General features: G+C 45.7%; 1 protein-coding gene across 1 annotated transcript; it reads right to left on the bottom strand.

The window, feature by feature from the left end:
- Window positions 1–320: 320 nt before the first annotated feature.
- On the bottom strand, window positions 321–27,412 carry TATDN2 (TatD DNase domain containing 2). The gene is made up of 8 exons (XM_081105728.1): window positions 26,869–27,412; window positions 26,318–26,737; window positions 16,370–16,867; window positions 13,042–13,923; window positions 6,595–6,722; window positions 2,977–3,160; window positions 2,385–2,556; window positions 321–2,243 (listed from the first exon to the last, which is right to left on the bottom strand). Exons 2-7 carry the CDS (start codon window positions 26,729–26,731, stop codon window positions 2,416–2,418), a joined length of 2,247 nt encoding a protein of 748 aa, XP_080961854.1. The 5' UTR covers window positions 26,732–26,737; window positions 26,869–27,412; the 3' UTR covers window positions 321–2,243; window positions 2,385–2,415.
- Between the last annotated feature and the right edge of the window lie 431 nt (window positions 27,413–27,843).

Raw genomic sequence — 27,843 nt, 5'->3', positions numbered from 1 at the left:
ATCAGTACCACACCTGTGTACTCGATATTTCTTCCTTTTACTGCACTGCTCTGGAAAAAGAAAAGAAGGTATCTATATAGTTTTCAAAGGCTAGGAAGCAGCAGTATATCTGAGTTCACAAAGTGTAAGATAAAAGTTAATGCTCAAAGGCAGAACTTTTGAGAAGATACCATGTCTTACTTATCTCATGCAATTTTGCAGAGGCACATGAATATTCGAGAATGTGAGACCTCTGGGATCGCAGGTTTCGAAGTCGGCCACCAAATGAACCACTGTTCTCATTCTGAGAACTCTAAACAAACGTGGAGAGCATGGGAGTTGGCTGGGAATCTATCCCTTTATTTTCAGAAACTGATGGGTAGGGGTAATACAGAGGCATTCCAGCAGCACAGCAAAAACAATCAAGTCAGCCATCCAACATCAAAAACATTGCCAACCAGCTTTCACACCACAGCACAGAAGTAATCCTAAATCCTAGAGATAAAAGTGTATAGCACCTTGTGCGTTACCTTGGCAGGAAGACTGCATAGGCTCTGAGATATCTATTTAGTCATCCCTTTAACCCTTTAATGCAGGACTAACTGGTTTCCCATGTAGGCAGTACTGACATACAGGGTTTATGAAGGAGATATATATGCTGCAGTTCATTTGGATGACAATGAAGCACTCTGAAATATTTAGCAGTTCCCCAAATCTTCCAAACAGGAGAACGAGCCCCCCAGTTCCCCACACTGGCAAACATGAGGCACAAACAACACACAACTAATCCATGGAAGGTCAACAGGGAATCAAGGCCCACTTTTCAGGCCAGCAACTGTGCACAGGGGCAAAACAGAAATACCATCTAGAAAAAACGTTAAGCCCATTTCCTTTTAACTTACCAGGCTCAAATGCACCTTCCAAAATCACCTAGAGAGATCCAGCATTAAGTGATGGATTTTATGATGGAAGCCACCAGGTTCCAAGAAACACACAAGGAATTTGGTGGCCTGTCTCACTGCAGATTGGGGTAAAGGATCCTTTTGGACAAAGTGCAGTGTCCTTACATTTACCCCGTGACCATTATAACCTTCTAGGGCCTGTAATGAATATACCTTTACAAGGCACCAGCAGGAAACAGAACACAGCTTAAAATCTGAGATGACCCCAGATGCTCAAAAGTCAAAGGAGAGGCTCTCATTTCCAACACAGAGAAAGGACACAGAGGAGGCAAAGGCAAGGGAGACCACCCAGAGGGGGAATGAGAGATTTACAGACATCAGGCCTGCTTGTTGGGCAAAGGCAACAGAACATGGCCGAGTGACCCCAGCAGAGCTCTGAAGAAGTAAACTGATTTACCTCTTAACCTGGGAGGGACACACAAGAGGCTGTCATATGCAATGAAAAAGTATGAGTATTTCTGGTCCAGTGTTCCAGGGAAAGAGAGCAAAATGGAACGAAGGGTGGCTGGGACCTCACCAGCAGACTAGCAAGTAGCTTCTGCTACAGGCTGGACCTTGATCAGTTTAACACAGCTGAGCTGCAGCCCTGGGGGATCAGTAAGTAGAAACACCTTCTTTGGGGTCCTCTTCCTCAAGAAGGCCTCTTCCTTGAGTTCCATCTGTCCAGATCTCCATCAGCCAGAATTTTCCCTGGACAATGCGTGCCTTTCTGCCTCCTCTATATTGATGGCAATGGAACCAATGAAACCAGTAGTCGAGTCCTTCCACCTGTGCCGATGCAGAGTTGACACAGCGACAGCCACACTGAAGAGTTATCCAGGGAAGAGAAGGGGATGACTCCTTTGGTTGCAGGGGGGTGACTTCACCGGTCTCCAGCGAAGATCCCCCATAGATTTCTCACTGGGAGCTCATTCTCAGAACTGAGGACCAGGAACCAAGTTACACACCAACATGGGCTTAGACTAGTAGGAGGGTGACTTTATTCGCAGACTGCTCAAAAACACAGGCTGCAGAGAAAAGAGATTTGGATTGGCAAACTTATTGCACCCTTCTACTAGTCTTTCTTCCTCCCTGACTGCCCTGGAGCATGTGGCCAGGAAGCAACCTCCATTCCTGCTCCCCACCCCGCTCCACTGCACCCCCCTACCCATAGCCAAGATCAAAAGCCTGATGATGAAGTTTCAAGAAAAATCCTGTTTCCTATCTTGGTTTTCTCCATTCCAATGGGCTCTCTAAACACACCCTTGTCCTGGACCCAGGCAGAGATGAAACCCAGCTTATGCTGTTAGGTCACTGGTCGTCCTGGAGGGTAGGGAAGAGAAAAAGAAGAAGGTTTCAAACCAAGTTCACTCAAGACAAATCAGGCTACTCTCTACATTAATAAAATGCAGCAAAAAAAGGTTCTGTCCCGATTTTTGAAAACATAAATGTAAATTTTATGACCTTTTATAGAAAACTCCTGCACTCTCTCTGCTTATAGATTGTAGAGGCGACTGGTGTTCTCACGCAAGGTAGCCAAGGTGTGGGACAGCGGTTGATCTTTGACCCTGGCAATCTCTCGAACTGTATGCAAGGCCAGGCCTGGGTGGGCATACTGGCAAAGGCTTTTGGGAACCTGGAAGATATCAAACATTCAGAACATCGCTGTGCCATCTGCGCACAGTCATTACACAGAGATCCCTCCCCGGCCCTTCCCCAGTAAGGACCTCTTTGGGGCTGCCCTGTAGAGACCCCTTTACCTGCAGGTGCAGGGAGAGTCCTAGTCATGGGGGGCTCTGGGTGAGCAGGGTCCCACGCTTCCTTGGACTACCCTCTACAGGGTAGGGCTTTGCACTGCCTGGAAGAGAGTGGTTACCCTTCAGCTTCTCAGCCCCCTAGACTTTTGGTTCTGCAGAGCAATACAAGGAGACATCTATATAGCCAAGGGTGGGACCTGGATATCACTGGGGCTCTGGCCCTGCCAACCTTGTAATGGTGACCGCCCACCTCCCCACCCTCTCCTCAGTGCCTCAACTCAGTCTGGAGACACCCCTACCTGTCGAGGCAGGAAGTAGGGGGCATCAGTTTCCACGATGATTCTCTCCAGCGGGATCTGTTTCAGAGCTTCCCGGGCCTCCCAGGCAGAGGAGTACGTCAGGACTGCCGTGAAGCCCACAGACATGTTTGGGAAGTGCTTCAGCAGAGGCTCAATGACCGGGTAGCTGCCAGTGAAGCAATGCCTGAGAGGAGAAGTCCAGATCAGCGCTCTCTGACAATCCCCTGGGCAGCAGCTCCAACTCCCTCTAGACATATAACCCCTTTTAAATTATTTTCTGTGGATAAATATCCAGAAATGTAAAGCTTTCATCTAAAGGAAGGACTCCACAGTAAACACAGACAAGAGCTGGTTTCAATACAGTAAGACCCAAGATGATTCCTGGTGAGCAATGCTCATCCATCAACCCATTACATCGCAGAATACTATATAGCCACTTGAAATAATTACCGGGGACATACAGCAACAATACAGGGACAGGGTATGCTTATGACACAAAAAGAGAAGCAGAATTTAAAACTGTGGCCCCTTTAATATTACAACTACAGTAGGTAAAAATTATGTCCATGCAGTCAAAAGAACTCAAAGGAAACAAAAAAATATATCAAGGAAACTATGAATGAATTTTCTTCTCTTAATTTGAAGGCTGTTCATGTTCCATGTTCATAATATAATAAATATAATAATAATTAAAATATAATATAATCCTATCCTATCAAATAATAGACAAACATGGTAATTAACCATACCTCCGACATGCTTCCCATTGGCTAATCAGGGTGGTATGCAAATTAACTGCCAACCAAGATGGTGGCCGGCAGCCAGGCAGCTGAAGCGAACAGGAGGCTTGCTTGCTCCAGTGATGGAGGAAGCCAAGATTCCCCGCCTGCCGCCGCCCAGCTCTGAGCTGCACTCTAAGCAACTATGTTGCAATTATAGAAGCTAAACAATCCCCAGAAACCTGCTTTCAGCCAGCCGGGCCTCAGAGCTGGAGCCAAGCCTCAGAGCTAAAGCTGGCTCTCAGCTCCAGTGACAGCCATAGAAGGTAAATAAATCCCAGAATAAAAAAGAAAAAAAGGAGAGGTTGGGAGCTTCAGTCAACCGCAGCCTGAAAACGGCCCTCAGCCCCTCACCCAGTCTGGCCAGGCACCCCAGTGGGGACCCCCTCTCTGAAGGGGGTGTGACCAGCCGCAAACAGCCATCATCCCCTCATCCAGGCTGGCCAGGCACCCAAGCGGGACCCCCATCCTGATCCAGGACACCCTTCAGGGCAAACTAGCCGGCCCCCACCTGTGCACCAGGACTCTATCCTATAAAGTAACAGGGTAATATGCAAACTGACCCTAACAGCAGAAGGACTGGGAATGACTGGTCACTATGACACACATTGCCCACCAGAGGGCAGATGCTCAATGCAGGAGCTGCCCTCTGGTGGTCGGGGTGCTCTCACATGAGAGGAGCTCTGCTCAGCCACAAGCCAGGCTGATGGCTGCCAGTACAGAGGTGGTGGTGAGAGCCTCTCCTGCCTCCTCAGCAGCACTAAGGATGTCCAACTGCAGTTTAGGCCTGCTCCCCACTGGCAAGTGGACATTGCCCAAGGGCTGCCGGGCTGCCAGAGGGATGTCTGATTGCCATCTTAGGCCCAATCCTTCAGGGAGCGGGCCTAAGCCAGCAGGTGGTCATCCCCTGAGGGGTCCCAGACTGCGAGAGGACACAGGCTGGGCTGAAGGACACCCCCTCCCCCCGCCCCGAGTGCACAAATTTTTGTGCACCGGGCCTCCAGTCCTAGATAATAAAAGGCTAATATGTAAATCGACCAAACAGCAGAACAACTGGTGCTATGATGTGCACTGACCACAAGGGGGCAGACGCTCAACACAGGAGCTGCCCTCTGGTGGTCAGTGCGCTCCCCACTCAGACAGATGCCGGGCTCACGGTTGGCGAGCAGAGTGACAGTGGCGGGAACCTCTCCCGCCTCGGCGGCAGCACTAAGGATGTCTGACTGACAGCTAAGGCCCACTCCCCACAGGGACATCCCCCAAAGGCTCCCGGACTAAAAGAGCGCAGGCCAGGCTAAGGGACCCCCGCCACCCCCCCCCCCGCCCCGTGCACGAATTTCGTGCACCAGGCCTCTAGTATAATGTGTGTGTGTGTGTGTGTGTGTGTGTGTGTGTGTATATAAAATCAATCTGGAAATTCAGGCCTTCCTCCAGCCACACCACCTTGTTGGACCATCCTAGCCTCCTTCAACCTACGACCAGTCATTAGAATTCCTTTACAGTCAGCCCAAAATGAAGCAATGAAAAACCAACAAACCAACCAGAAGGGCTGAGTGACTATGCCTCGTCTCTGATGTGTGCCACCAGTCAGAGGTCAGAGACTTCACTCTCTGCTTGGACCCTCAAAAGGCAGCAGCTTAGAGGCCTGACAGGCCCACCCATTTCTACCATCTGTCAAGACCTGGTTTGGATTCTAGACTCCTGCTTTTTTCAGTTAACTCATCTCACCCATCTTGATAGAACCAGCCCAGGCATTGCCTCCTGATCCCTTTAGAGCCAGGCTTAGCTAACGGCCCCTGATCTGGTTCTCACAGTACCGTATGCCCACCTCAGACCCAGTCTCTACAGTAGAGAAGTAACCAGCTGACTCACCTGTCTCCCATAGCTAAACCAACAGCCAGGACAGGTACACAGTAAGAGATCAGGGAGTATGTCAAAGTGAACTTAAGAACCTCTAGATCAGGGGTGGGCAAACTTTTTGACTCGAGGGCCACAATGGGTTCTTAAACTGGACCGGAGGGCCGGAACAAAAGCATGGATGGAGTGTTTGTGTGAACTAATATAAATTCAAAGTAAATATCATTACATAAAAGGATATGGTCTTTTTTTTTTTTTTAGTTTTATTCATTTCAAACGGGCCGGATCCGGCCCACGGGCCGTAGTTTGCCCATGGCTGCTCTAGATACTATTCACATCCTGCACTTTAATGAGCTTTCAAACTCAAAAAAGGAAAGAAATTTTCTTTTCAGGTGCCCTGGAATCTTCTGTGTGCTAAGTCACCGGACTCCACAGCAGTCTTTCCCGAAATCAACAGCCCCCATTTCTGAAAACTGAGACTCCATTCTCGCCTGCCACCGGGACAGAGGTCACAAAAGCCCCTTTCTTGCTCACTGATGATTTAGGGTATTAGCTCAAACCATATGAAGTTGCAGTTTTGTAAGTAAAAAATGGTTAAATAACAGAAATTTCATATGGTTCAACCTAATATTTAATCTTTAGTAAAGATATGACATAAAAACATAATAGTATCTATGCTCTCCTACTGAATTTTCGTTTTTCCAACTAACAGCCTAGACCAGTGGTCGGCAAACTGCAGTTCGCGAGCCACATGCGGCTCTTTGGCCCCTTGAGTGTGGCTCTTCCACAAAATACCAACTTCTGCGCATGGGCCACGAAGTTTCAATCACACTGTACATGCACGTCCACACATGGTATTTTGTGGAAGAACCACACTCAAGGGGCCAAAGAGCCGCATGTGGCTCGCAAGCCGCAGTTTGCGACCACTGGCCTAGACAGAGGAAGCATTCGTTTCATTTGCCCACTGAAGCTCCCGCCTAACCTATGGATCTTGTAGTCTGAGGGCACAAATTTTTTCATGATGCTCAACAGATCTTCATCAGCTTCTCGGCAGTGAATCACCAAGGGCTTCTTTAGAGACACGGCCAGCCGCAGCTGTCTCTCAAATACCTGGGAGAAGACAAAGTGACAATACGTGCAGGTTAGGGCCACTTCAGAAGTCTGTTACCTCCAGAACACCTAGTCCAATGGGCAGCTCCACTGTCTCAAACTCTGTGTTTTTAAACTATAATATTCAGTAACAGATAAGACTTATGGGTCTTACTAAAGAGCCAGGTAGTACTCAAAGCACTTAAGGTACATTATGACCTATATTGCTCACAAGCACCCTAAGTTAAGTATTGCTCTTGGCCCATCCTGCAGTTGAAGAAACTGAGGCTCCAAGTGAAGTCAAGTAACTTGCAGCTGAGAAGCTGTAGTGCCACCAAATCTGAACCCAGGCAGTCCACATAGCAACCACCATGCAAGGCTTATTTAGGGTTGCAGGGGCAGAATGGGGCTCAGGTACAGAAAGTACAAGCTAAATGTCCTTCCCCTCATTCTCCCCAGCTCTACTCCCAAGAGGTAATTACCTTCTACACCTTTTTTTTTTTTAAATATATTTTATTGATTTTTTACAGAGAGGAAGGGAGAGATAGAGTTAGAAACATCGATGAGAGAGAAACATCGATCAGCTGCCTCCTGCACATCTCCCACTGGGGATGTGCCCGCAACCCAGGTACATGCCCCTGACCGGAATCGAACCTGGGACCCTTCAGTCCGCAGGCCGACGCTCTATCCACTGAGCCAAACCGGTTTCGGCATACACCTTTTCCTATACATACTCAATATCAATGCCTGGCTTTCAGATAAATACTATACATATTTTCTTTACTCAACCAAAATCAGATATTCTTCCAGGTGAATACCTACAGATATGATATATTCTTTTTATTAAACTCTAGCTATTTTTAAACCTTTATTAATAAAATACACATACTGTTCATGATTTCAATGAAAAAGTAGGGCTAGGCCTTAATTTTTCCTCAAGTCCAGGTTTAGAACAAACATATTAATTCATTATAAACAAATTACCTCGTCTGAAACTTAATGTTTTCAGAAGTAGTTTTTTTTCAATTGTGGAATATAATTCATTTTGTGTTTTTTATATCAAATAGTACGATGCTTTTGGTAATTTGAGTCAGTTGATACTCACTTGAGAATGACATTTTCGAGTCTAACATTTGTGCTACCTCTTCTCATAACAGAAGCATTGAGCCAGTACCAATTCTAATGTAACTCTTGTTTAACCTGTGTGTTCAACTAAAGGAAAATGACCGAAAGAACCAAAATCACAAAATGCTTGGTAGGTGCTTTAAAGATGGGCTAGTTCCAATATCTATAGCTGGCTGGATGCCCTCCTGAACACATCAGCCCTCCTTGAGCCTCAACAGAGGCAGGCGGTTGCAAGAGATTATAATTCCAATGTTGAATTCTTGCTTCCAAAATATAATTCTTTAGGGCAGTAAAACTAGTACGGTTCTTTGGGTGGACTATGACACAAATGATAAAAAGCATATTTTTCAAAGTATATTTAATGAAAGAGAACATGTTCACAAGTGGAAAAATCATTCAAAACGATTACTTTCGCCCGGGCAGTCTGGTTCATGTATTGACGTTCAACTAACGTCAATACATGAACCAGGAGGTTATGGTTCGATTCCCAGTCAGGGCACATGCCCGGGTTATGGGCTCAATCCCCAGTGTGGTGTATGTACGAGGCAGCTGATCAATGATTCTTTCTTATCACTCATGTTTCTATATCTCTCTCCTTCTCTGAAATCAATATTTTTTTAAAAAGGAAAAAATATATATTTTTTAAGTTTCAAAATGATTATTTCTTTTTAACTTCCTAATTTCTTTTTTTAAAAGTATGTACATACAACACATATTTCCTTGATTCTATGACAAGTGCTTATAAAACATGCCACCAGGGGGGGGTTAGAGAGCAATGAAAGGACTTATATGCATGCATATTAGCATAACCAATGGACACAGACACTGGGGCAGTGGGGGCTTGCCCGGCTGGGAAGGGGTAGGGGAGGGGGTCAATTGGGGAAAAAGGAGACATATGTAAAACTTTAGACAATAAATAAATAAACAAATAAATAAATAAACAAATAAATTAAATTAAAAAATAAAACATGCCACCAATTTTCCCTTGCAATTCTCCAAGGGACAATGACATTAAAAATATAATATCTGGCCCTGGCCAGGTAGCTCAACTGTTTGGAGCATCGTCCCATACACTGAAGGGTCACTGTTAGATTCCTGGTCAGAGCACATACCCAGGTTTTGGGTTTGATCACTGGTCCGGGCACATATGGGAGGCAACCCATCAATGGATGTTTCTTTCTCTCTCTCCCTCTCACTCTCAAAAAAATAAATTAAATTAAATTAAATTAATCAATAAAATCATACCCTCAGGTGAGGATTAAAAATAAATAAATAACGTTTTGTAAAACATCTGAATTTCATAAATGCCAGTTAAGATAGAAGAATTGTTAGTAGGCAGGAGCTTGTGGCTGGACTGGACAAATCTAGAGCATTTGTCCTCAGCAGAAACCTGGCTGAATAAAAAACCAGGAGTGAATGAAGTGCAGATAAATTATTTACCCAGCATAATTACTCTCTTCTGCCTTCATAAGCTCAGATCCATTATTTCCAGGGATTCCAGAGTTAATCAGTCTCTCTTGGGAGTGGCCCTCCCAGCAGCTCTTACATAATCATTACCTCAATATTTCATTCCAGTCAAACACAAATACAGACAGAAGCAATCTGGTTCAGCCCGCCCAGCCCAAGAGGGGAGACACAATCTATTCACCCTGGCTTTCCAACTCCAGAAACCAAGAGATTCTGATAAACATACTAGCTGATATGTGCAACCCACAAACTATCCAGGACCTAATTCTTTGGAATTAAACAGGACAGTAAGCAGTTAAATTTATGAACACAGATAAGCAAGGAAAAGTTAACTATGGTTTGCTCTGGATAGCAGAATCATTAATGTGTCGTCCCCCCTCCCCCAATTCTTTTGCTTTTCTGTACTTTCCAATCTTTCCGGAAAATATTAGGTAAAGGAACCAGACCTAGCTAGCTCCCTCTCACTTGGCTAGATACAGTCCTCCCATAGGCTTTTCTTCTTCCCTTCACAGATAAAATATTCAGCAGGATACATCAAGAACTTGCCAGCTACTCTGCTTGTAGGCAAATGCAACTCAATGCCAACATCCAACTAATACACTTCTAATTTTGGTGCCCAAGTTTAGATTTACATCAAGAACATGGCAGCCTCTTCCTGCAGTGCTCTACAGAAATACCTTATCATCCTCTCTTCTTCTACACACAGTTCAGCCCTCCCCCTGCCAACAATTTATTTCCTTGAATTGCCATTTTCCAATCCTGAATCCAATTTCACCAAGTCAAATGATACTTGCGAGATTCTACTTATCACCCTATGCTGTAACTTCAAGTTCAGTCAGCATGCCCTGGATAGCTCTATATGCAGATCTGATACGACAATGATTTAATAAAGGGAAAAGTTACTGTGAAATACTTAGCACATTTCCTGGCACACAGTAGGCATTCAATAAACATCAGCTATACAATCCTATATAATAAAAGGCTAATATGCAAATCGACCGAACCACAGAATGACCAGTAGCTATGACGCGCAATGACCACCAGGCGGCAGACACTCAACAAGGAGCTGCCCCTTGGTGGTCAGTGAGCTCCCACAGGGGGAGCGCCATTCAGCCAGAAGCCAAGCTCACAGCTGGTGAGCGCAGCGGTAGTGACGGGAGCCTCTCCCACCTCCAAGGTAGCACTAAGGATGTCTGACAGACGCCTTAGGCCCACTCCCCGCGGGCATTCCCTGAGGGCTCCCGGACTGCAAGAGTGCGCAGGCTGGACTGAGGGACCCCTTAAGTGCATGAATTTCATGCACTGGGCCTCTAGTTAAATAAAATGCTTCTCCTCCTCTTTCCAGTCACCTTAGTGTACTCATTTCTGAACTGTGATCCTCTTTCCATACCACACCTGCTCTGTGCCATAGAAACTAGATGGGAAAGCAGAATATTAAATACTTGTCTCACTTTCTTAAAAACCTATTTCTTCCTGTTTTCAGGTTTAGCTATTGTTCCATTCATTTTTGGCTAATAAATCACTACCTCAAGACCGAAATTGTAAACGTTCTAGTGTTAGTAACAAAAAGGAACTCTGGCAAGAGATTATTTGAATGTACAAGACAAACCAAATTCTGAATTGAAACCTAATCACTATACTAGAAATCCATTCAAGTAAAAAACTGAAAACAATCACACACATAATATCTCACCCACCTGTCTGAATGCAGACCAAGTCAAAATCATGCTGCTCAGAACTTAATAAACTTAACAGGTCCTAGCAAATTCATCTAAAAGAAAATCCTTTGGAAACATCTTAAGTTGTTTCTTACGGAAATTAACTGTTAAGCCTGGCATGCTTACTGGCTGTCATGGACAACTATATTCAAACTGAAATCTCTATCTCCTAAAAGTGTACAAAGGTCTCGTCTTCTGCTAGAGCAGAAGGGCACCATACCTTCCTTGAATTTTTTCTTTGATCAAAAGAAAATTAAAAAACCACTGACTCTGAAAATTCCTTCTTTTAATTCAGATGCAAGTATCAATGGTGCACAGCATTAGTGCGCTGCTGAGGATGCCCCCAGTTAGATTGGGGACAGCACCAAAGAGAAAGCTGGTACCAAATTTGCCCAGGTTGGAATCCATACATGCTCACCAAGGCCTGAGCATATTGGGCATGCAGACCCAAACTTAACAGGCATCAACAGAAAGGCAGCACACAACAAATTCAACCTGGCAACATGCATAGTGTGAGGGTCTTTCTCCTTTCCCTGCTCCTGCCTAAATCAGAAACTACTCATACCCTGCCAAATCTCCATGCTAAAAAGATATTGGGAGTAAAAAATATTAAAATGGTAATAGTTGTTATCTCTAGTAGAATGGGAAATTATCACCTTTATACATTTTTGTATTTTCCAAATATTCTACAACTGGGCATACTTAACTTCAAAATTAGAATAAAAATAAATTAAACGAAATTTGTTGCTTCCCAAGAAAGAAAATAAATGTTTTGATACATATCATTAGCCATAAGTCACAAAGTACCTATCAATTTCCCCCATCCCCTTATATAGTAAACCTGAAAGAAATAGCTTGTGAAAAATTTCAGAAATGACATATCGATGGTCTGGATAAGAGCAATTGCATTTTTAGAAATTCTAAATTCTTTAGTTCTAAAAAGACACCACCACCCCCACCCCCAAGTAGAAAAACCCTATGGTTAGATTTCAACAACTAAAAGAAGAATTAACACTGTAAACAAGTGGCCCTGGCCAAGTGGCTCAGTTGGTTGGGCATCATCAGGGCACATACTTAGGTTGTGGGTTTGATCCCCAGTGAGGGCGAGTATGGGAGTCAACCGATCAATGTTTTTCTCTCACATTGATGTTTCTCTCTCTCTCTGCTCCCTCTTCCCCTTCCTCTCTAAAAAAATATATAAAACATATCCTGGGGTGAGGGTTTAAATTAATTAATTAAAATTGTAAGCAAGCTGGCTGCCATCATAACATAGTAACTATCTGACCTGGAAGTTCATGACCAATAGACTACTTTAGTGTAAACCAATGGTCACTGACATTCTTCACCCAAGGAAGGCAGCAGTACTTAAGACAGAAATTTGGGAAAAACTAGCCAAAATGTCTAAGATCACACCAAATATCATCTTTGTATTTGGATTCAAAACACACTTTGGCAGCCGTAACCGGTTTGGCTCAGTGGATAGAGCGTCGGCTTGCAGACTGAAAGGTCCCAGGCTCGATTCCAGTCAAGGGCATGTACCTTGGTTGCGGGCACATCCCCAGTGGGGGGTGTGCAGGAGGCAGCTGATTGGTGTTTCTCTCTCATCGATGTTTCTGACTCTCCATCCCTTCCTCTCTGTAAAAAATCAATAAAATATATTTTTTTAAAAATCCCAAAGAAGTTAACTCCAAAGATATCAATCCATTTATTTTTTAAAAAAAACACAAAAACCACTTTGGCAGTGGCAAGACAAGTGGCTTTGGCATGATTTATGATTCCTTGTATTATGCAAAAAAATAAAAAAAAGAACCCAAACATAGATTTGCAAGAAAAGCCCATATGAGACTTCAAGAACAGAATGGAAGAAAGTCAGGGGAACTGCAAAGGCCAATGTTGGTGCTGGCAAAAATGAGCAAAGATTCTTCAGTGGCTTTATCTGTATAGATTTTTCGTGAGAGGATTAATAAACTAAGAACTTAAAAACACACACACACACAAAATTATAAACCAACTAAAGAGAACCCCATTACCTTGTGCTGTTCTGGGACAGGTGTGGTGCATTTGTACGAGTAATCTAAGCCCATTTCCCCAAATGCCACGGCCTTGGGATGCCTTAAGGCTTGCAAAAGATTTCTTTCTTGACTCTCAGTGTAGTAACGAGCAAAATGAGGGTGACAGCCAAAGGCCCCCCAAACCAGATCCTCTTTCAACAAATCCTCCCACAGGGAATCTGTCAGTGTCCTGGGGTCACAGAAGTCAGAGATGCAGCCCTGAAATTCCTTAGGGAAGGAGGTGCTATAAATTTTCCTGAACTTGCTAAAGGTCCCTTTGAAAGACAACTTGGAATAGAGCATATCCAAGTGACAATGGGTATCAATGAAACCCTCCTCTAGGTTTGGCTCTAGATGGCTCCTTGGCAGAGAGCTAGATGCATGTCCTTCATAAGAACGGGGTGGCGTCTCCTCCTGGAATGTTCTTTTCTCCTTCACCTTGTCTTGAAAGCTTCTGGAGAAATTATATGAGCGAGAATTCTGGGATCTGCCTTCCTCTGTTGCCTCCAAATCTCTAGAGGTGTTTTGGGAGCTCACTGTAGAGTTGGGGGAATAATCACTCAGGAGGCCCCGGCTGCTCTTCCCAGCCTGCAATGTGTCACTGCTGCTGCTGCTCATGGAGGGGTAGCTAGAAGGCTTGCGACTGTTGGCCCAATAGCTGGCAAAATCACACCAAGGACTACTATACAAGTGAGCCGGGTACATGACATAGTCAGTGGGGAAGGCAGAAGGCTCTGGAACTGCTGAGAGTTTCAGTGAGATGGGCTCCTCCTGAGAGAATCTGACTGTGGAGACCTCATCCACGTCGGACCAGTCACTTCCTGAAGAGGTGTGCTCTATCACCACCTCCCTTTCTTTAGGCTGCAGAAAAGAAGCAACAAAGGGTTAGCCTTCCTGTGTGAAGACAGCCTCCCACTCTCTGTCATCTAGAGAACATAAGCTCTGGATTGTTTTTTGGCCATGGTGAAGGTTTTGCATTGGCTCATTTAACTTACCTGTCACCTAGATTTCTTATCATTTCCAGAAAGTGAGCCAGGTTATAGCTATGAACAGTCAAATCAGGGATAAACTCATAATGCCATCCCTAAAGGGGATGCTGTATCTGCACTCTCTCTGAATGATCCCTCTTAAGAAAAACTGCTCTGTGTATTGGGGATATTAGAAAAAAACAGTGCCAGGAATCTCATCTCTAACAACACATTTCTGATACATTCAAAATGCAAAACCACACAGTTGAACCTGCAACCTGGGAATGTGCCCTGACCAGGAACTGAACCCACCACCTTTTGCCCCATGGGACAACGCTCCAACCAACTGAGCCACACCAGCCAGGGCCATTTTTGTGTTTGTTTGTTTTTAACATTTTTTAATTGATTTGAGAGACAGAAAGGGAGAGAGAAAAAAAATCAACTTGTTGTTCCACTTATTTATGCATTCATTGGTTGATTCTTATATGTGCCCTGACTAAAGATCAAACATGCAACCTTGGCATATCAGGATGATGCTCTAACCGACTGAGCTACCTGGTCAGAATTTCAGTTGTGGCGTTGTAATATGTGTCTGCAAATTCTGACACTACTCCCCATTGAAAGAACCTGGGCCTTACTGACTTACTTGTAACCAACAGAGTGCAGTAGTGAAACCTCCAAGGGTAGGTCAAGCTGTAGCTCCCCCTGGTATCTCTCAGCTTGCTCCTCTGGGGGAAGTCAATCACCATATAAGAAATCATACCCGCCCTGACTGGTTTGGCTCAGTGGATAAAGCGTCGGCCTGTGGACTGAAGGGTCCCAGGTTCGATTCTGGTCGGGGGCATGTACCTTGGTTGCGGGCACATCCCCAGGAGGGGGTGTGCAGGAGGCAGCTGATCAATGTTTCTCTCTCATCGATGTTTCAAACTCTGTATCCCTCTCCCTTCCTCTATGCAAAAAATCAATAAAATATATTTTTTTTAAAAAAGAAAGAAATCATACTGCCCGCCCTAACGGTTTGGCTCAGTGGATAGAGCGTCGGCCTGGGAAGGGTCCCAGGTTCGATTCTGGTCAAGGGCATGTACCTTGGTTGTGGGCACATCCCCAGTAGGGAGTGTGCAGGAGGCAGCTGATTGATGTTTCTCTCTCATCGATGTTTCTAACTCTCTATCCCTCTCCCTTCCTCTATGCAAAAAACCAATAAACTATATTTTTTTAAAAAAAGAAAAGAAATCATACTGGCCAAGACCACTGCTAGAGAGGGTCACACATAGGTACCAGCATCAACTGCCCAATGTGTGAGTGAACTTCTTTATTATTATTATTATTTTTAGAGAGGGAGGAAGGGGGAGAGAGAAACTTCAATGCCTGACTGAGGATCGAATCCACAACCTAGGTATGTGCCCTGACAAGGAATTGAACCCATGACCTTCCAATGCATGGGACTATACTCCAACCAACCAAGCCACACCAGCCAGGGCTTTTTTTTTTTTTTATCCTCACCTGAGGATATGTTTTTATTGATTTTTAGAGCGGGAGAGAGAAACATCAATGGGTTGCCTCCCATACACACCCCAATCTAAGAATCAAACCCACAACCTAAGGATCAAATCTGCAACTTAAGAATGTGCCCTGACCGGGAATTGAACCCAAAACCTTTTGGTGTACAGGACAATGCTCCAACTAACTGAGCCACCCCGCCATGGCTCACTCTCTCCTTCTTAATAGCAATGAAAGTTTATCTGGGTGTAAGTCTGCCCAAATGGAAGTTAATTCTCCAGACTCTCTTGCAGTTAGGTGTTGGCCAGGTTTCTAGATTTTTGTCAGTAGATATGAGCAGATACTATGTGGACAACTTATGAGCCAAGCTCTTAAAAGGGAGGGAGTGTACTTTCTTCTATTCTTCCTCTTGGCTGGACTGATCAATGTAATGTACTGAGTCCTGTCAGAGCAGTCATCTCAGACCACAGGACAGAAACTGCTGAGGAGCAGCAGAGCATCAAGACAGAAGGCACCAGGGTCCCTGACACAGTGGAGTCATCCTCCTCAAGTCAAACTTCTATTTAATTTAAGCAATAGTTATTTTGGGTTTTGTACAGCAGGCAAATCCATATCCTAACAAACATATAAATTCCAAAAAAAGAAGATAGCACTAATCTGAGATTTCTTAATAACTCTAAAAAGTATTTTGGAAGAGAACCATCAATTTGTTGCCTGGAATCCTGAGTAAGTAAAGCACTGCTTTAATGAATAACAATTAGGCTCAAACCAGAAAGAGCAAATACTACATTTAATCAAGAGAACTAAAAACCCCCATTCTCGGCATGAGCAAGACTCACCTTGTGGCTTTCTGAATGAGAGTCAGAATCATCCAAAAATTCTAGGGGTGGAGAGCGCTTGTCAATAATTGTCCTTCGGTCACCAAGTGGCTCCTCACTGGGTTTCTCCTGAGGGTCTATCACCACTCTCCTGTCACAGAAGCTGCTTCTCTCTAGCACAGCCTTTTTTTCCTGTTTCACTCTGACCTCTGGGGTTGCCTCCTTCTCTTTCTGAGGAGTAGACACAGTGACACTCCTGGCTGGTCCTTCTCCACGGTTGGGACAATCTCCTGTGTCTGGTTTTGCCCTAGTGGCAGTCTCGCCCTTCCTTTTTGGCATTGACTTTCCCAGAATGCCCTGGATAGCCTTCAGGTAGATCATTGTAGAGCCTTGGTCTCGAAGTCTATCCCTCTTCTTTTTCTGAACCTTGCTTGGTTCCTCAATCTTATCATTTTGACCCTCAGCTTCAGCTGCAAACTCAGAGTTTGTGGAATTACGAGAACTATCTTTGGAATTAACCTGGAAGAAAACACAGATCATGAAAAGATCAGTTCATACATAAAGCACTTGGCAAATTAAACGCCAGTGGCACTCCACCAATCAAAGGGAAAGTGATAGTGGCCAAGACAAAGATTCTCTTTGAGTGATAGTTTCCATCCTACCCACTGTAAAAGGGACTGAACTGCTGCTATTTCTTTTTCTCTTTTTTTAATCCTCACTCAAGGACATGCTTTTCTATTGATGGGAAGGGGGGGGGGGGAGGTGGAGAGGAAGAGGACATGCTTTTATATTAATGAGAGGTGGAGGAGTGGAGGGAGGGGAGTGACATTGTGAGTGTGAAATATCGATTGGGTGCCTCCCACACACACTCCAACCAGAGATCAAACCTGCAACCCGGGTACATGCCCTGACCGGGAATTGAACCTGCCACCTTTTGGTGCACAGGTTGACACTCCAACTGAGCCACAACAGTGTGCTGCTGTTTCTTAATGTTCTCACTTTCTCACACTTATCAGACAGCATCCTCGTACTGCAGTAGGAAGGAATGAGCTGAGAAAACAGTCTACTAACACTAGCTCCTTAAGAGCAAGGACTACCACATACTTCAGAACACACCCAGGCAAAACAAAAGTTTGACATTTTTGTACTGGAAAGGTCCCCAGAAACCAGATGACCCAATCCCACAACGAAGAGTGAAGGAACCACGGGCCCTGTGAAGAGTGAACGCCAATCTTCTGACTCCTGAGGGCGGTGTGCTTTCCGCTATACCCCCAGCTTCCTTGGAGTTCTCTGCAAAATCCTTCCCCCAAATCAAAACCTTGGTTTTGAAAGGTACCTTGGTCCCAGGGTCAATCAAGAGACCTAGCCCTTCACCCCAAATCACCTCAGAGATGAAAGTAAAGTCTCAGCCCCTTTCTTCTCTTTCTCTCCACATGCAGCCATTACAAAGTCCACAAGAAATAAGCTAAATTACTTGCTCACAATATTAATTTGCTGTGACACTCAGATCTAATCTAATCCCAGCCTGGTGTAAGAATGCTCCATAAATCTTCCCTGAGAACCATCCCCAAAGCAGTGCACTCCAAACACCCCACTTGTGACCCGTCCCAAGGCAGCCTACAGCTCGTACAACTTGTACTTCTAATTCACTTGCATTAAATTCCTCTCAAACAATTAGTAAGAAACTCCACACTAAACTTGCTAATCCTTTCCTCTACTGAGGAAAAGTAGAGTCCATGAAAGAGATGTCCATCAATAGGGATTGATTAAAGTAAACAAATACAACTTTTAAAAAGAATGAGGGAGCTCTGATGTCCATGCTATACAGTAAGTAACTAACAAGCGCAATGTATAAATTCACATTTGAACAGACAAAAATGCCTTATATGTATATATTTGCAAACAAAATCTGAAAGACCAATTGTTTCTTCTAATGGCTATCTTTGGGGATTAAAGGGAAAGAGGAAAAAGGGGCTTTAGCTCTTACTTTATATGCTTCTTGTATTATTTGAATTTTTCCCCCCCAAGAAGCACATATCTTTTTTTAAAAAAATAGACCTTTGGAAATACAGGGTGTCCCAAAAAATGTATTCACTTCGAATAATTCACTCCAATGGATTAAATCTGAAAAGAAAGAAACATCAATTGAGCTATCAAGGCAGAGGTTTGAACTAGAGGCGTGCATGTGTGTGTGTTTAAGATTTTTATTGGTTTTTAGAAAGAGAGGAAGAGAAATGGAGAGAGAGTCCTCAAAAAGGCACATTCCCTGACCGGGAATCAAACCAGCAACTTTTTGGTACATGGGACCATGCCCAACCAACTAAGCCACACTGGAGCTAAAGGCATATATTTTTAATGTGAACTCCCCAAAATTTTAAAATTTGTGAGGACCTAGCAGGCCACATTCAGCATATGGACCGCCTTTTGCAAAATGTGGTAGAGAAGATCAGGATTGTACTTGTGGAAGTAAAAAAAAGGTAAGGGATATAATACCATAGCTTATATTTCCATATACTTAAAATTTACAGAGCTGACCCAGCTGTTGCCCCTCCTTACAGAGAGGGACAGTGTCACATGAATTTTAAGTGGCAGAAGCAGGATTCAAATTCAAGTTCCCCCTAACACCCTGGAAACCAAGGGAGAATAGGGAAAATATGAAAGTTTAGAAGCAGTATCAAAGGCTGAGATGTCAAAGGCCATGAGGACATAAGATCAATGAGGAAGAGTTTCAACAGTGGATAGGAGGCTATAAAGGTCAAGATTAGGCGGAAAGTACTAGAGCAGAGACAAACACCTGGCTTTGCAAAGGAGAGATTTAGCCCTAACTGGGTGGCTCAGTTGGTTGGAGCGTCATCCCATACACCAAAAGGCAAAAGGTTGTGGGTTCAATCCCTGGTTGGGGTGCTTACCGTACAGGAGGCAAATGATTGATGTTTTTCCCTCTCTCTCTCAAATCATATTTTTCTTTATTTTATTTATAAAGTCACAGAAGTAGAAGTGACCTATAGAAAAAAGTGGGCTCACGAAACAAGTTACTTCTAGAGGCAAAAGAAAAGACCCTTGGAGCTTAGGAGAGAAAAGAGTAAAGGTAAATAGGGGCGGGGGTGGAGGTGGGGTACGGGGGAGACCCAGGAAAGGCTCAGGTGTGCTCCAGAGATGGAGAGTGCCCAGCCTGAACATTTTCAAGAGTTCGTAACAAACTTCCTGCCTACTCCCTCCCATCGTTTCTCTACAATGAGCCAGAAGTTCTAAAATCTGGCAATGTCACACCTCTGCTTAACACCCTTCAAAGGCCCTGTATTTGCCTACAGAATGCATCCCAAATTCCTGAGCATGACATTGGAAGCCCTTCCCAGGCTGCCCCCCAACCTTTCTTTGCCGCATCATTTCCCACCTTTCTTCATACAGCCAGGTGCCTGGGGAATGAAGAAAGATGCTGGGGAAGAGGGGAAGGAGGACCCACAGGAACCAGTAATGTCCCCAAGCACTGCAGACCAGCAGTATTTCCTGACACTTTTTGGACACACATTGTTCCTGTTGCCTGAAATAGCCTTCCTCCTCCTTGTCCACCAGAACTAAAATGATACCTCTTCTACGAGAACTTTCCCTGTGACTTGTCACCCATTCCTTTGACCCTTGGTACTTCAAATATTGCTGTTACAACACTCCATGCACTGCACTATGATGAAGGCTTTTTTCAGTCTGCCTACCATTGCCTTATTCTTTGCACATCTAGCCTCTAAAACAGACTTACACCCAAGCACTGGACATCTGCTGAGGGAATATGCAAGAAATGGGTTACATGCGAAGAAAGCTTTAGCATTCAAGATCCAAGGTACACAATGGTTCCTTTTCTTTTCTTTTTTTAAATATATTTTTATTGATTTCAGAGAGGAAGGGAGAGGGAGGTAGAAACATCAATGATGAGAGGGAATCATTGATTGGCTGCCTCCTGCACGCCCTCTACTAGGGATGGGGCCCGCAACCTGGGCATGTGCCCTTGACTGGAATTGAACCCGGGACCCTTCAGCCCACAGGCCGACGCTGTATCCACAGAGCTAAACCAGCTAGGGCCACAATAGTTTCTTGTGTCTGGGCTGTGTCACCTCGCAGAGAGCACCACAGGGGAAGGATCTTGCCCTCTTCATCTCTCCATCCCTCACATCTAATGCTGGGCCAGGACAGAGCAGGTGCTCCAGAGGGCAGCAATGGAGAGAACCCTGCCTTTTAAGCCAGTCTGATCTGGCATTACACCACAGCTATGCCGCATACAAGCTGCATGGACCTACTTAAGTTTTTTAACCTGAGTCTCATTTTCCCAGTGCCTTCACATAGTAGGTGCTCAAACATTTGTTAATCATATGTAAATATTTGTTAACTAATGTGCAAAGATAACACTACTTCACAAGACTCTGAGAATTATGAGTCTATAGGACAAACATTGAGAATATTTGATCAAAGCCTATCACATTATGAATGCTCAAATTTTCCCTTCCACTCTTCCTTTCCTATTGAATATAAAATTTTATGTCATAATTAAGACTAAATTAAGGTAGGTGAAGGTGTTCATAATAGACACATTTAACTTTCTCTATAAAGAAAGATCATCAGCTACCATTAGGATTTGAGAAAACCTCTCAAACAATTGTCCTAGAGGTGATAAGGAACAAACAATGTGAGGCTGGCCAGCAGGACTCTCTACTGATTCCAAAATGCCCCAGTCTAGCTATGGTCTGAATGTCTCTCCCCTCACACCAAAATTCATATTGAAATTTGACCCCAAGATGATGGTACTTGGTGGAAGAGCCTTTGGAAAAAGATTAAGTCATGAGAGTGAAGCCCTTAGAAATGGGATTAGCCCAGCTGGCATGGTTCAGTGGTTGAGCGTCTAACTATGAACCAGGAGGTCACAGTTCAATTCCTCATCAGGGCATATGCCCTGGGTTCGGGCTTGATCTCCAGTGTGGGGTGAGCAGAAGGCAGCCAATGAATGATTCTCTCTCATCATTGATATTTCTCTCTCACTCTCCCTTCCTCTCTGAAATCAATAAAAATATATTTTCTTTAAAAATGAAATTAGCCCCAACCGGTTTGGCTCAGTGGATAGAGCATCAGCCTGCGGACTGAAAGGTCCCAGGTTCGATTCCAGTCAAGGGCATGTACCTTGGTTTCGGGCACATCCCCAGTGGGAGGTGTGCAGGAGGCAGCTGATCAATGTTTCTCTCTCATCAATGTTTCTAACTCTATCCCTCTACCTTCCTCTCTGTAAAAAATCAATAAGATATATTAAAAAAAAAAGAGCTGAACTATTTGCCGAAACCGGTTTGGCTCAGTGGATAGAGCGTCGGCCTGCGGATTGAAAGGTCCCAGGTTCGATTCCAGTCAAGGGCATGTAGCTGGGTTGCGGGCACATCCCCAGTGGGGGATGTGCAGGAGGCGGCTGGTCGATGTTTCTCTCTCATCGATGTTTCTGACTCTCTATCTCTCTCCCTTCCTCTCTGTAAAAAAATCAATAAAATATATTTTTAAAATAAATAAATAAATAAATAAATAAAAATGAAATTAGTGTTCTTTACCAAAGAGGCCCAAAATGACCCCTTCTGCCATGTGAGGATAAAATGAAAAGTCTGCAACCATGGAGAAAACCATCACCTGACCATGCTGGCACTCTGATCTCAGACTTCCAGTCTCCAGGACTGTAGGAAATACATTTCTGTTGTTTATAAGTTACCCAGTCTGTGGTATTTTGTTATAGCAGCCATAACAGGCTACGACAAACATCTTCCCCCGGCTGGGGTGACATGGCTCAGTGATTGAGCACTGACCTATGAACCAGGTCACAGTTCGATTCCTGGTCAGGGCACATGCCTGGGTTGTGGGCTTGATGCCCAGTGTGGGGCATGCAGAAGGCAGCTGATCAATGATTCTCTCTCATCAGTAATATTTCTATCTCTCCCCCACCTCCCTTCCTTTTAAAATTAATAAATATATTTTAAAAAGAATCTTCCCCCTGAATATTCTATGACCTGGCACAGAGATCTCTGTGTTGAGGCCGTGGAAAGGGGGGTGGAGGTAACCACACACAAAACCAAGTGTGTATCCCTCAAAGGTTACAGAGCAAACAGAAGAGCAGGTAATGTGTGGGTAGAAGAGTGCAGAGGGGACCTTGGAAGAACCTAGATAAGAACATGCCATTTTTTGTGTGCCCCTTAGCTTGTCCTTACTAGACCAACAAGTTGGTCTGCAGAGAAAAGGGGTAAGAGGTACAGATTGAGGGGGAAGGTAAGAGAGGCATTTTGTAATTCATCAAGATGAGTGAAATACTGTATATGTTGTTTACAAACTCACTCTAGGGAGAGCCCTTAGCAGTGCTAGAGACAGACAATTAAGATTGATAATACAGTAAAACCTCAATATAATGGACTAATTCGAGCAAAGGGAGGTGTCTGTTAAAGTGAAATTCTATTATATAATAAAGTTTTCCAAATGCATGTTAAAAATTTGATAAATTAGTTTTTACTTATGTAGACACGTGTGATTAGAATTAAGTATATATGAAAAGTTAAATTTCACAGAAAAGTTTTCTCTATGCATTACTGTAACTTTAAATTTATATTGAATAGGTCTAATAAACACGTGCATTCACCAGTCACCTCGAGTGAACAAATGCACACGACTGAGGAGTGGGTTAGCGCACATCGGAATATCACCAACATGAGTTAAAACTCCTGCAGGAAGTCACCCTAAGAGACAACAGAACCAATTACCTCGGGGCAATGCAGTGAGATCATGTGCTAATCATTCACCACACACTGCTTGCAAGCAATGGCTCTTGGATTTATATATGTAGACTACAGTTGTAAATATGTAATATTTATGTCAGCACAACTGCTACAGTGTTTTTTCCAACATATGGCCTATTTGCTAAAATTTGTTCAAAATAACTGAATAACAGAGAAATAACATATTCATATAATTATAACCAAATCTTGGTTAAACGCATTTTAAAATTACCAGGGTGTTAATTTTCACGTACAGACTGGACATTTTTTTTAATTAAATATATTTTTATTCGTTTCAGAGAGGAAGGGAGTACAAACATCAATGATACCAGAGAATCATTGATCAGCTGCCTCCTGCACACCCCCTACTGGGGATCAAGCTGGCAACCTGGGCATGTGCCCTTGCTGGAATCGAACCCAGGACCCTTCAGTTCACTTTATCCACTGAGCCAAACTGGCTATAGCATTTTTGTCCCTTAAATCCGAAGCCCATTAAGTCAAAGGTCAGAAAAATCAAGAGTTCACTGTATCAACATCCTCATATTCTAACCTCACTCAGCATGAATGATCTTTCAAAATGCAAAGCTGCCTTCCCTCTGTATAGAGTCCTGTATAAACTCGAATGGCTTAGAATAAAATCCAAATTCCTTGGCTAATAAATCCCTGCAGCAATCTGCCCCCTACCTAGCTCTCCAACCTCCATTCTAGGCTCTTTGCTCCACCATACCACATCATGAGACAGTCTCATGACTTCTCCAACCCTCCCAACAGACTGTGTGCTCCTCAGAAGCCATTTCCTGCTCCAAGACCCAACAGAGTGTTTGGCACACAATAACCGCAAATGCTTATTGACCGAAAGCAAGGCACTGGTAAACCCAAAGACTTCTAGACAGGCCTGGACTACTCATTGCTCCATGGTTAACCATTAAATTGATTTTGGCAAAACAAGACCCTTTAGGGCTAAATGAGAGAAAGGTGGGTCCATACTAGGATTAGACCCACCTGGCTTAGAGGCCACCAGGGATGCAGCATACCTCAAAGACTAATAATAAGCAAGGTTAACTTTCTGCCCCTCCTAACACCAGGCTTCACTCTATCTGTAATTGCCATAGAAGTTAAATTTAATCAATTGAGATACATATAGATATATTTTCTTTGGTTAATCCTCACCTGAGGATATTATTTTCAATGATTTTTAGAGAGAGTGGAAGGGAGGGAGGGAAAGAGGGATAGGGAAAGAGAGAGAAACATCGATGTGAGAGAGACACATCAATTGGTTGCCTCCTGCATGAGAGTCCGGACCAGAGCTGGAAATCAAACCTACAACCCAGGAACCTACCCTTAACTGGGAATTGAACACAATACCCTTTGGAGTGCAGCTCTTCCACTGAGCCACACCTGTCAGGGCTAATCAATTAATACTATTTTATGTTGTACCAAATCCACAGAAAATTACATCAAGAAGGATTAATGACGAGATTAAATTGTATGCACAAAGCCCCATACTCACCTGATTTACAATGAATCATATTTAGCATTTTTTTTTCCTTTATCCTCACCTGAGGACATTTTTTCCATTGATTTTTAGAGAGACTGGAAGGCAGGGAGGAGGGGGAAGGGGGAGAGAGGGGGAGAGAGGGAGAGAGAGGGAGAGAGAGGGAGAGAGAGGGAGAGAGAGAGAGAGAGAGAGAGAGAGAGAGAGAGGGAGAGAGAGAGGTGGAAACACCAATGTGAGAGAGACACATCGATTGGTTGCCTTCCACAAGCCCCTGACCAGGAGCCGACAACCGAGTACATGCCCTTGACCTGAATCGAACCGGGGACCCTTCAGTGGCCGGCGCCATAGCCACTGGGCCAAACCGGCTAGGGCGTATATTCAGTATTCTTATGCCAAAGACAAAGCTTTTAAATTCACTACTAAAGTTTGTAAACGACCCACATGACCATATAAGGTTCTGCGAGGTCCACCCTGAGAACGCCTGGCTTGGAGCACTCAGCACAAGAGTTCTCAGGATGAACAGCCACATGCCACAGCCTCACTGCTCGGCTCCACATAAAAACCACTGAACAGACTTAAAAACAAACCCAACTTCTCTTGGGGCCTTGTTTTTATTACTTTTGTAAAATAACTCTTTTCTAGGGACAGCCCACCTTCCCCCCACCCCAGATAAAGACTTTTTCTCCACTCTTCCACATGCAGACCTCCTCACCTTATAAACTTGAGCTCCAAAACCTAAAATGCAATCTCTAACAGGGCAGTGATCTTTGTTTCTGTTACAGAAGCATCCCAAGCAACTAGAACACTGCCTGACACAATCTAGGCCCTCAATAAATATTTGTTCAAAACCTGATTGAGTAAGTGGATGAAGCTTACACAGTATGCCTGGTGAGTGATATCAGCTAGTGCTCGTTCTACTCTAATGGGTAAACAGCAGACAAGAGATTGAACTGTATTTGTTTCTATTTCCAACAGACTCACGTTCAACTTTGACACACACACACACACACACACACGCTGGGAAAATTACCCCTTTCAAAAAAACACACGTTAATATAAAATGAATGAGTAGGTGTAAACCTCTATGAAGCACTCCTTAGTCCCCTTGCAAATACTCAAAAACCCACCTGTGTGTTCCCATCCGGAACTAAATGTTGAAACCTGCAAAACAACCCTTGCCCCACCAACCAGAATTCCAACATTCTGGAAGCCGTAACTTTAGTGAAGAGCCATAGCAAAACCAAATTCCTATCCCCTGGTTCGGATGCAGAGTGGTCCGGCGTACAAGGACACAATCCCTAAATGTACACAACTAAACTACATACATGTGTGTCTCGGGAGCATGCAATCCCTTCGACTGCAGGGCTTCTCCAACCTCGAAGCACAGACCACACCACCACTCCAGCCCCATTAAATCAGGGTGGGTGGGGGCAGGCCCCAGCGTTTGAAAGCTTTCCAAGTAGTTCCAAGTGCCGCCAAGTTTGAAAACCACCTCTCCAGGCCATCTCCCCGGGCAACTGCTTGCTCGCTCGTCTGTGTTTGCACGAAGAAGACCTCTGGGAAGAACCCAGGGATCTTAAAGGACATGCTTTTTAATCTCCTTCCACCCAAATCCCCCTCCCCAACATCGCGAGCCACGCGGAAGGGGCCTCCCCGGTGTCTGTCGAGGCGTCGCGGCCACCTACCTACCTTAAGGCTACAGGTTTCCTCCTCTGGAGAAGCCATTTCCTCTAGAGAGGGGCTGGCGGGGCGCGGAGGGGAGCCCCCCGACGGAAGGAAAGCCCGCGTGCTCCGGATCAGGCAGCCTTTGGCGGCAGCCCCGTCCACACCGGGGCCGGAGGACCGGGAGGAGGCAGAGGAGGAGGAGGAATCTCGGCGGCGGGCGGCGTCCCAGGACACCTCGGGCGGGCAGGCCACATCGTCTTCCCTCTGGGCTTTCAGGCGCTTGGGGCTGCGGGCCCCGCCGGCACGCGACGCAGAGCTGGGAGCGGGCCGTCTGGAGGGGGCCACATCACCGGCCTCCCGGAGGCAGCTGCGCTTGCGGGGACGCCTTTCCGAAGGGCTGCTCCAGTGGTACTTGACCTTGCGCCGCTCCGACGCCATGGGCACCTGCGAGGGAAAGAGGAGGCCGGGAGTCCACCACCGCCCCTCCCGGCTGCCCCTCCTCCGACGCCCGCCATCCCGGGCCCGCCGGGCCAGGGCAAGCCGGCACGCCAGAGCCAGGAAACCGCCTTACCGACCTTTCCCCCTTCTTTCCACTGCCCATCACAGTTCTCTCGGTTCCGGAGATGCCAAAGCGCTTCGGAGGAGTCGGACCACTGCAAGGTTTACCGCCGGCTTCGGTTCGGCTTCCAAGCCCACAACGTGTTTCCGCGACCACCAGACGCTTCAGTTTGCACAACGCTACTTCGGAGACGTCAAAGCGCTTCCGGGGCTACTCGGCGCTTTGATTTAGTTTGCAATACAAAGCCCTTCGGAGATGTCAAAGCGCTTCAAAGACGACAGGCGCTTGAAGGTCTACACATGGCGGCCGGACCCGCGGCCCTGGGGCGGGCGCGCCGCCCTGAGGCCCAGAACGCCGACGGCGGGCCGCAGGGCAGGGCCGGACCGGCGCGCAGCCCGCCCTGCTCCCGCGGCCCCGCGGACCAGCCCGGGCCAGAAAGGGGCCCGAGCCGCCCCTCAGGAGCCGGAGACTCCCGGGTCCGCCGCCTCGGAACCACCCCCGACTCGACCGGCCGCCCCTTCTGTCCCTGTGCCGCGCGGCCCAGACGTCGGCCCGCTGCCGCCCGCTCGCCGCCCGCCCCAATACTGCGGCCTCCGCCCGAGATCCGACTCCAAGGGCCTCCGCTGCGCCCGCCTCCCGGAACGAGCCCTGCGGCCCGCAGCCCGGCGTGCGGCGAGGCGGGTCCTGCGCCGGACTGAAAGCGCCTATTGCTCCCATCCACGAGGGGCGGGACTCCGAGCAAGACGGAGCTCGCCTGTTGGCCAGGAGGCTGGAAGGCGGGACCCTACGCCTTATGAAACTCGTCCATTGGTCGGAAGCGAGGTGAGGCGGAGCCACTCACGTGGGTCGGAGGAGCGCGAAGTTGAAGCCAAGGCCGCGCACTTCCTGTGGCCGCCCGCTCAGGAGGTAGGGGGCGGCCGCGGACCGGGATTCCGGCGAGCCGCTCCCCGCTGCTCGGCGTGAACCCCTCAGCCCCACGCGCTCAGATCCG

The sequence above is a fragment of the Myotis nattereri genome (assembly GCF_964212035.1).
Source record: "Myotis nattereri genome assembly, chromosome: 14".
Taxonomy (NCBI): domain Eukaryota; kingdom Metazoa; phylum Chordata; class Mammalia; order Chiroptera; family Vespertilionidae; genus Myotis; species Myotis nattereri.
The sequence above is the reverse complement of the archived record's forward strand: the minus strand, read 5'-3'. Positions and strand labels throughout refer to the sequence as shown.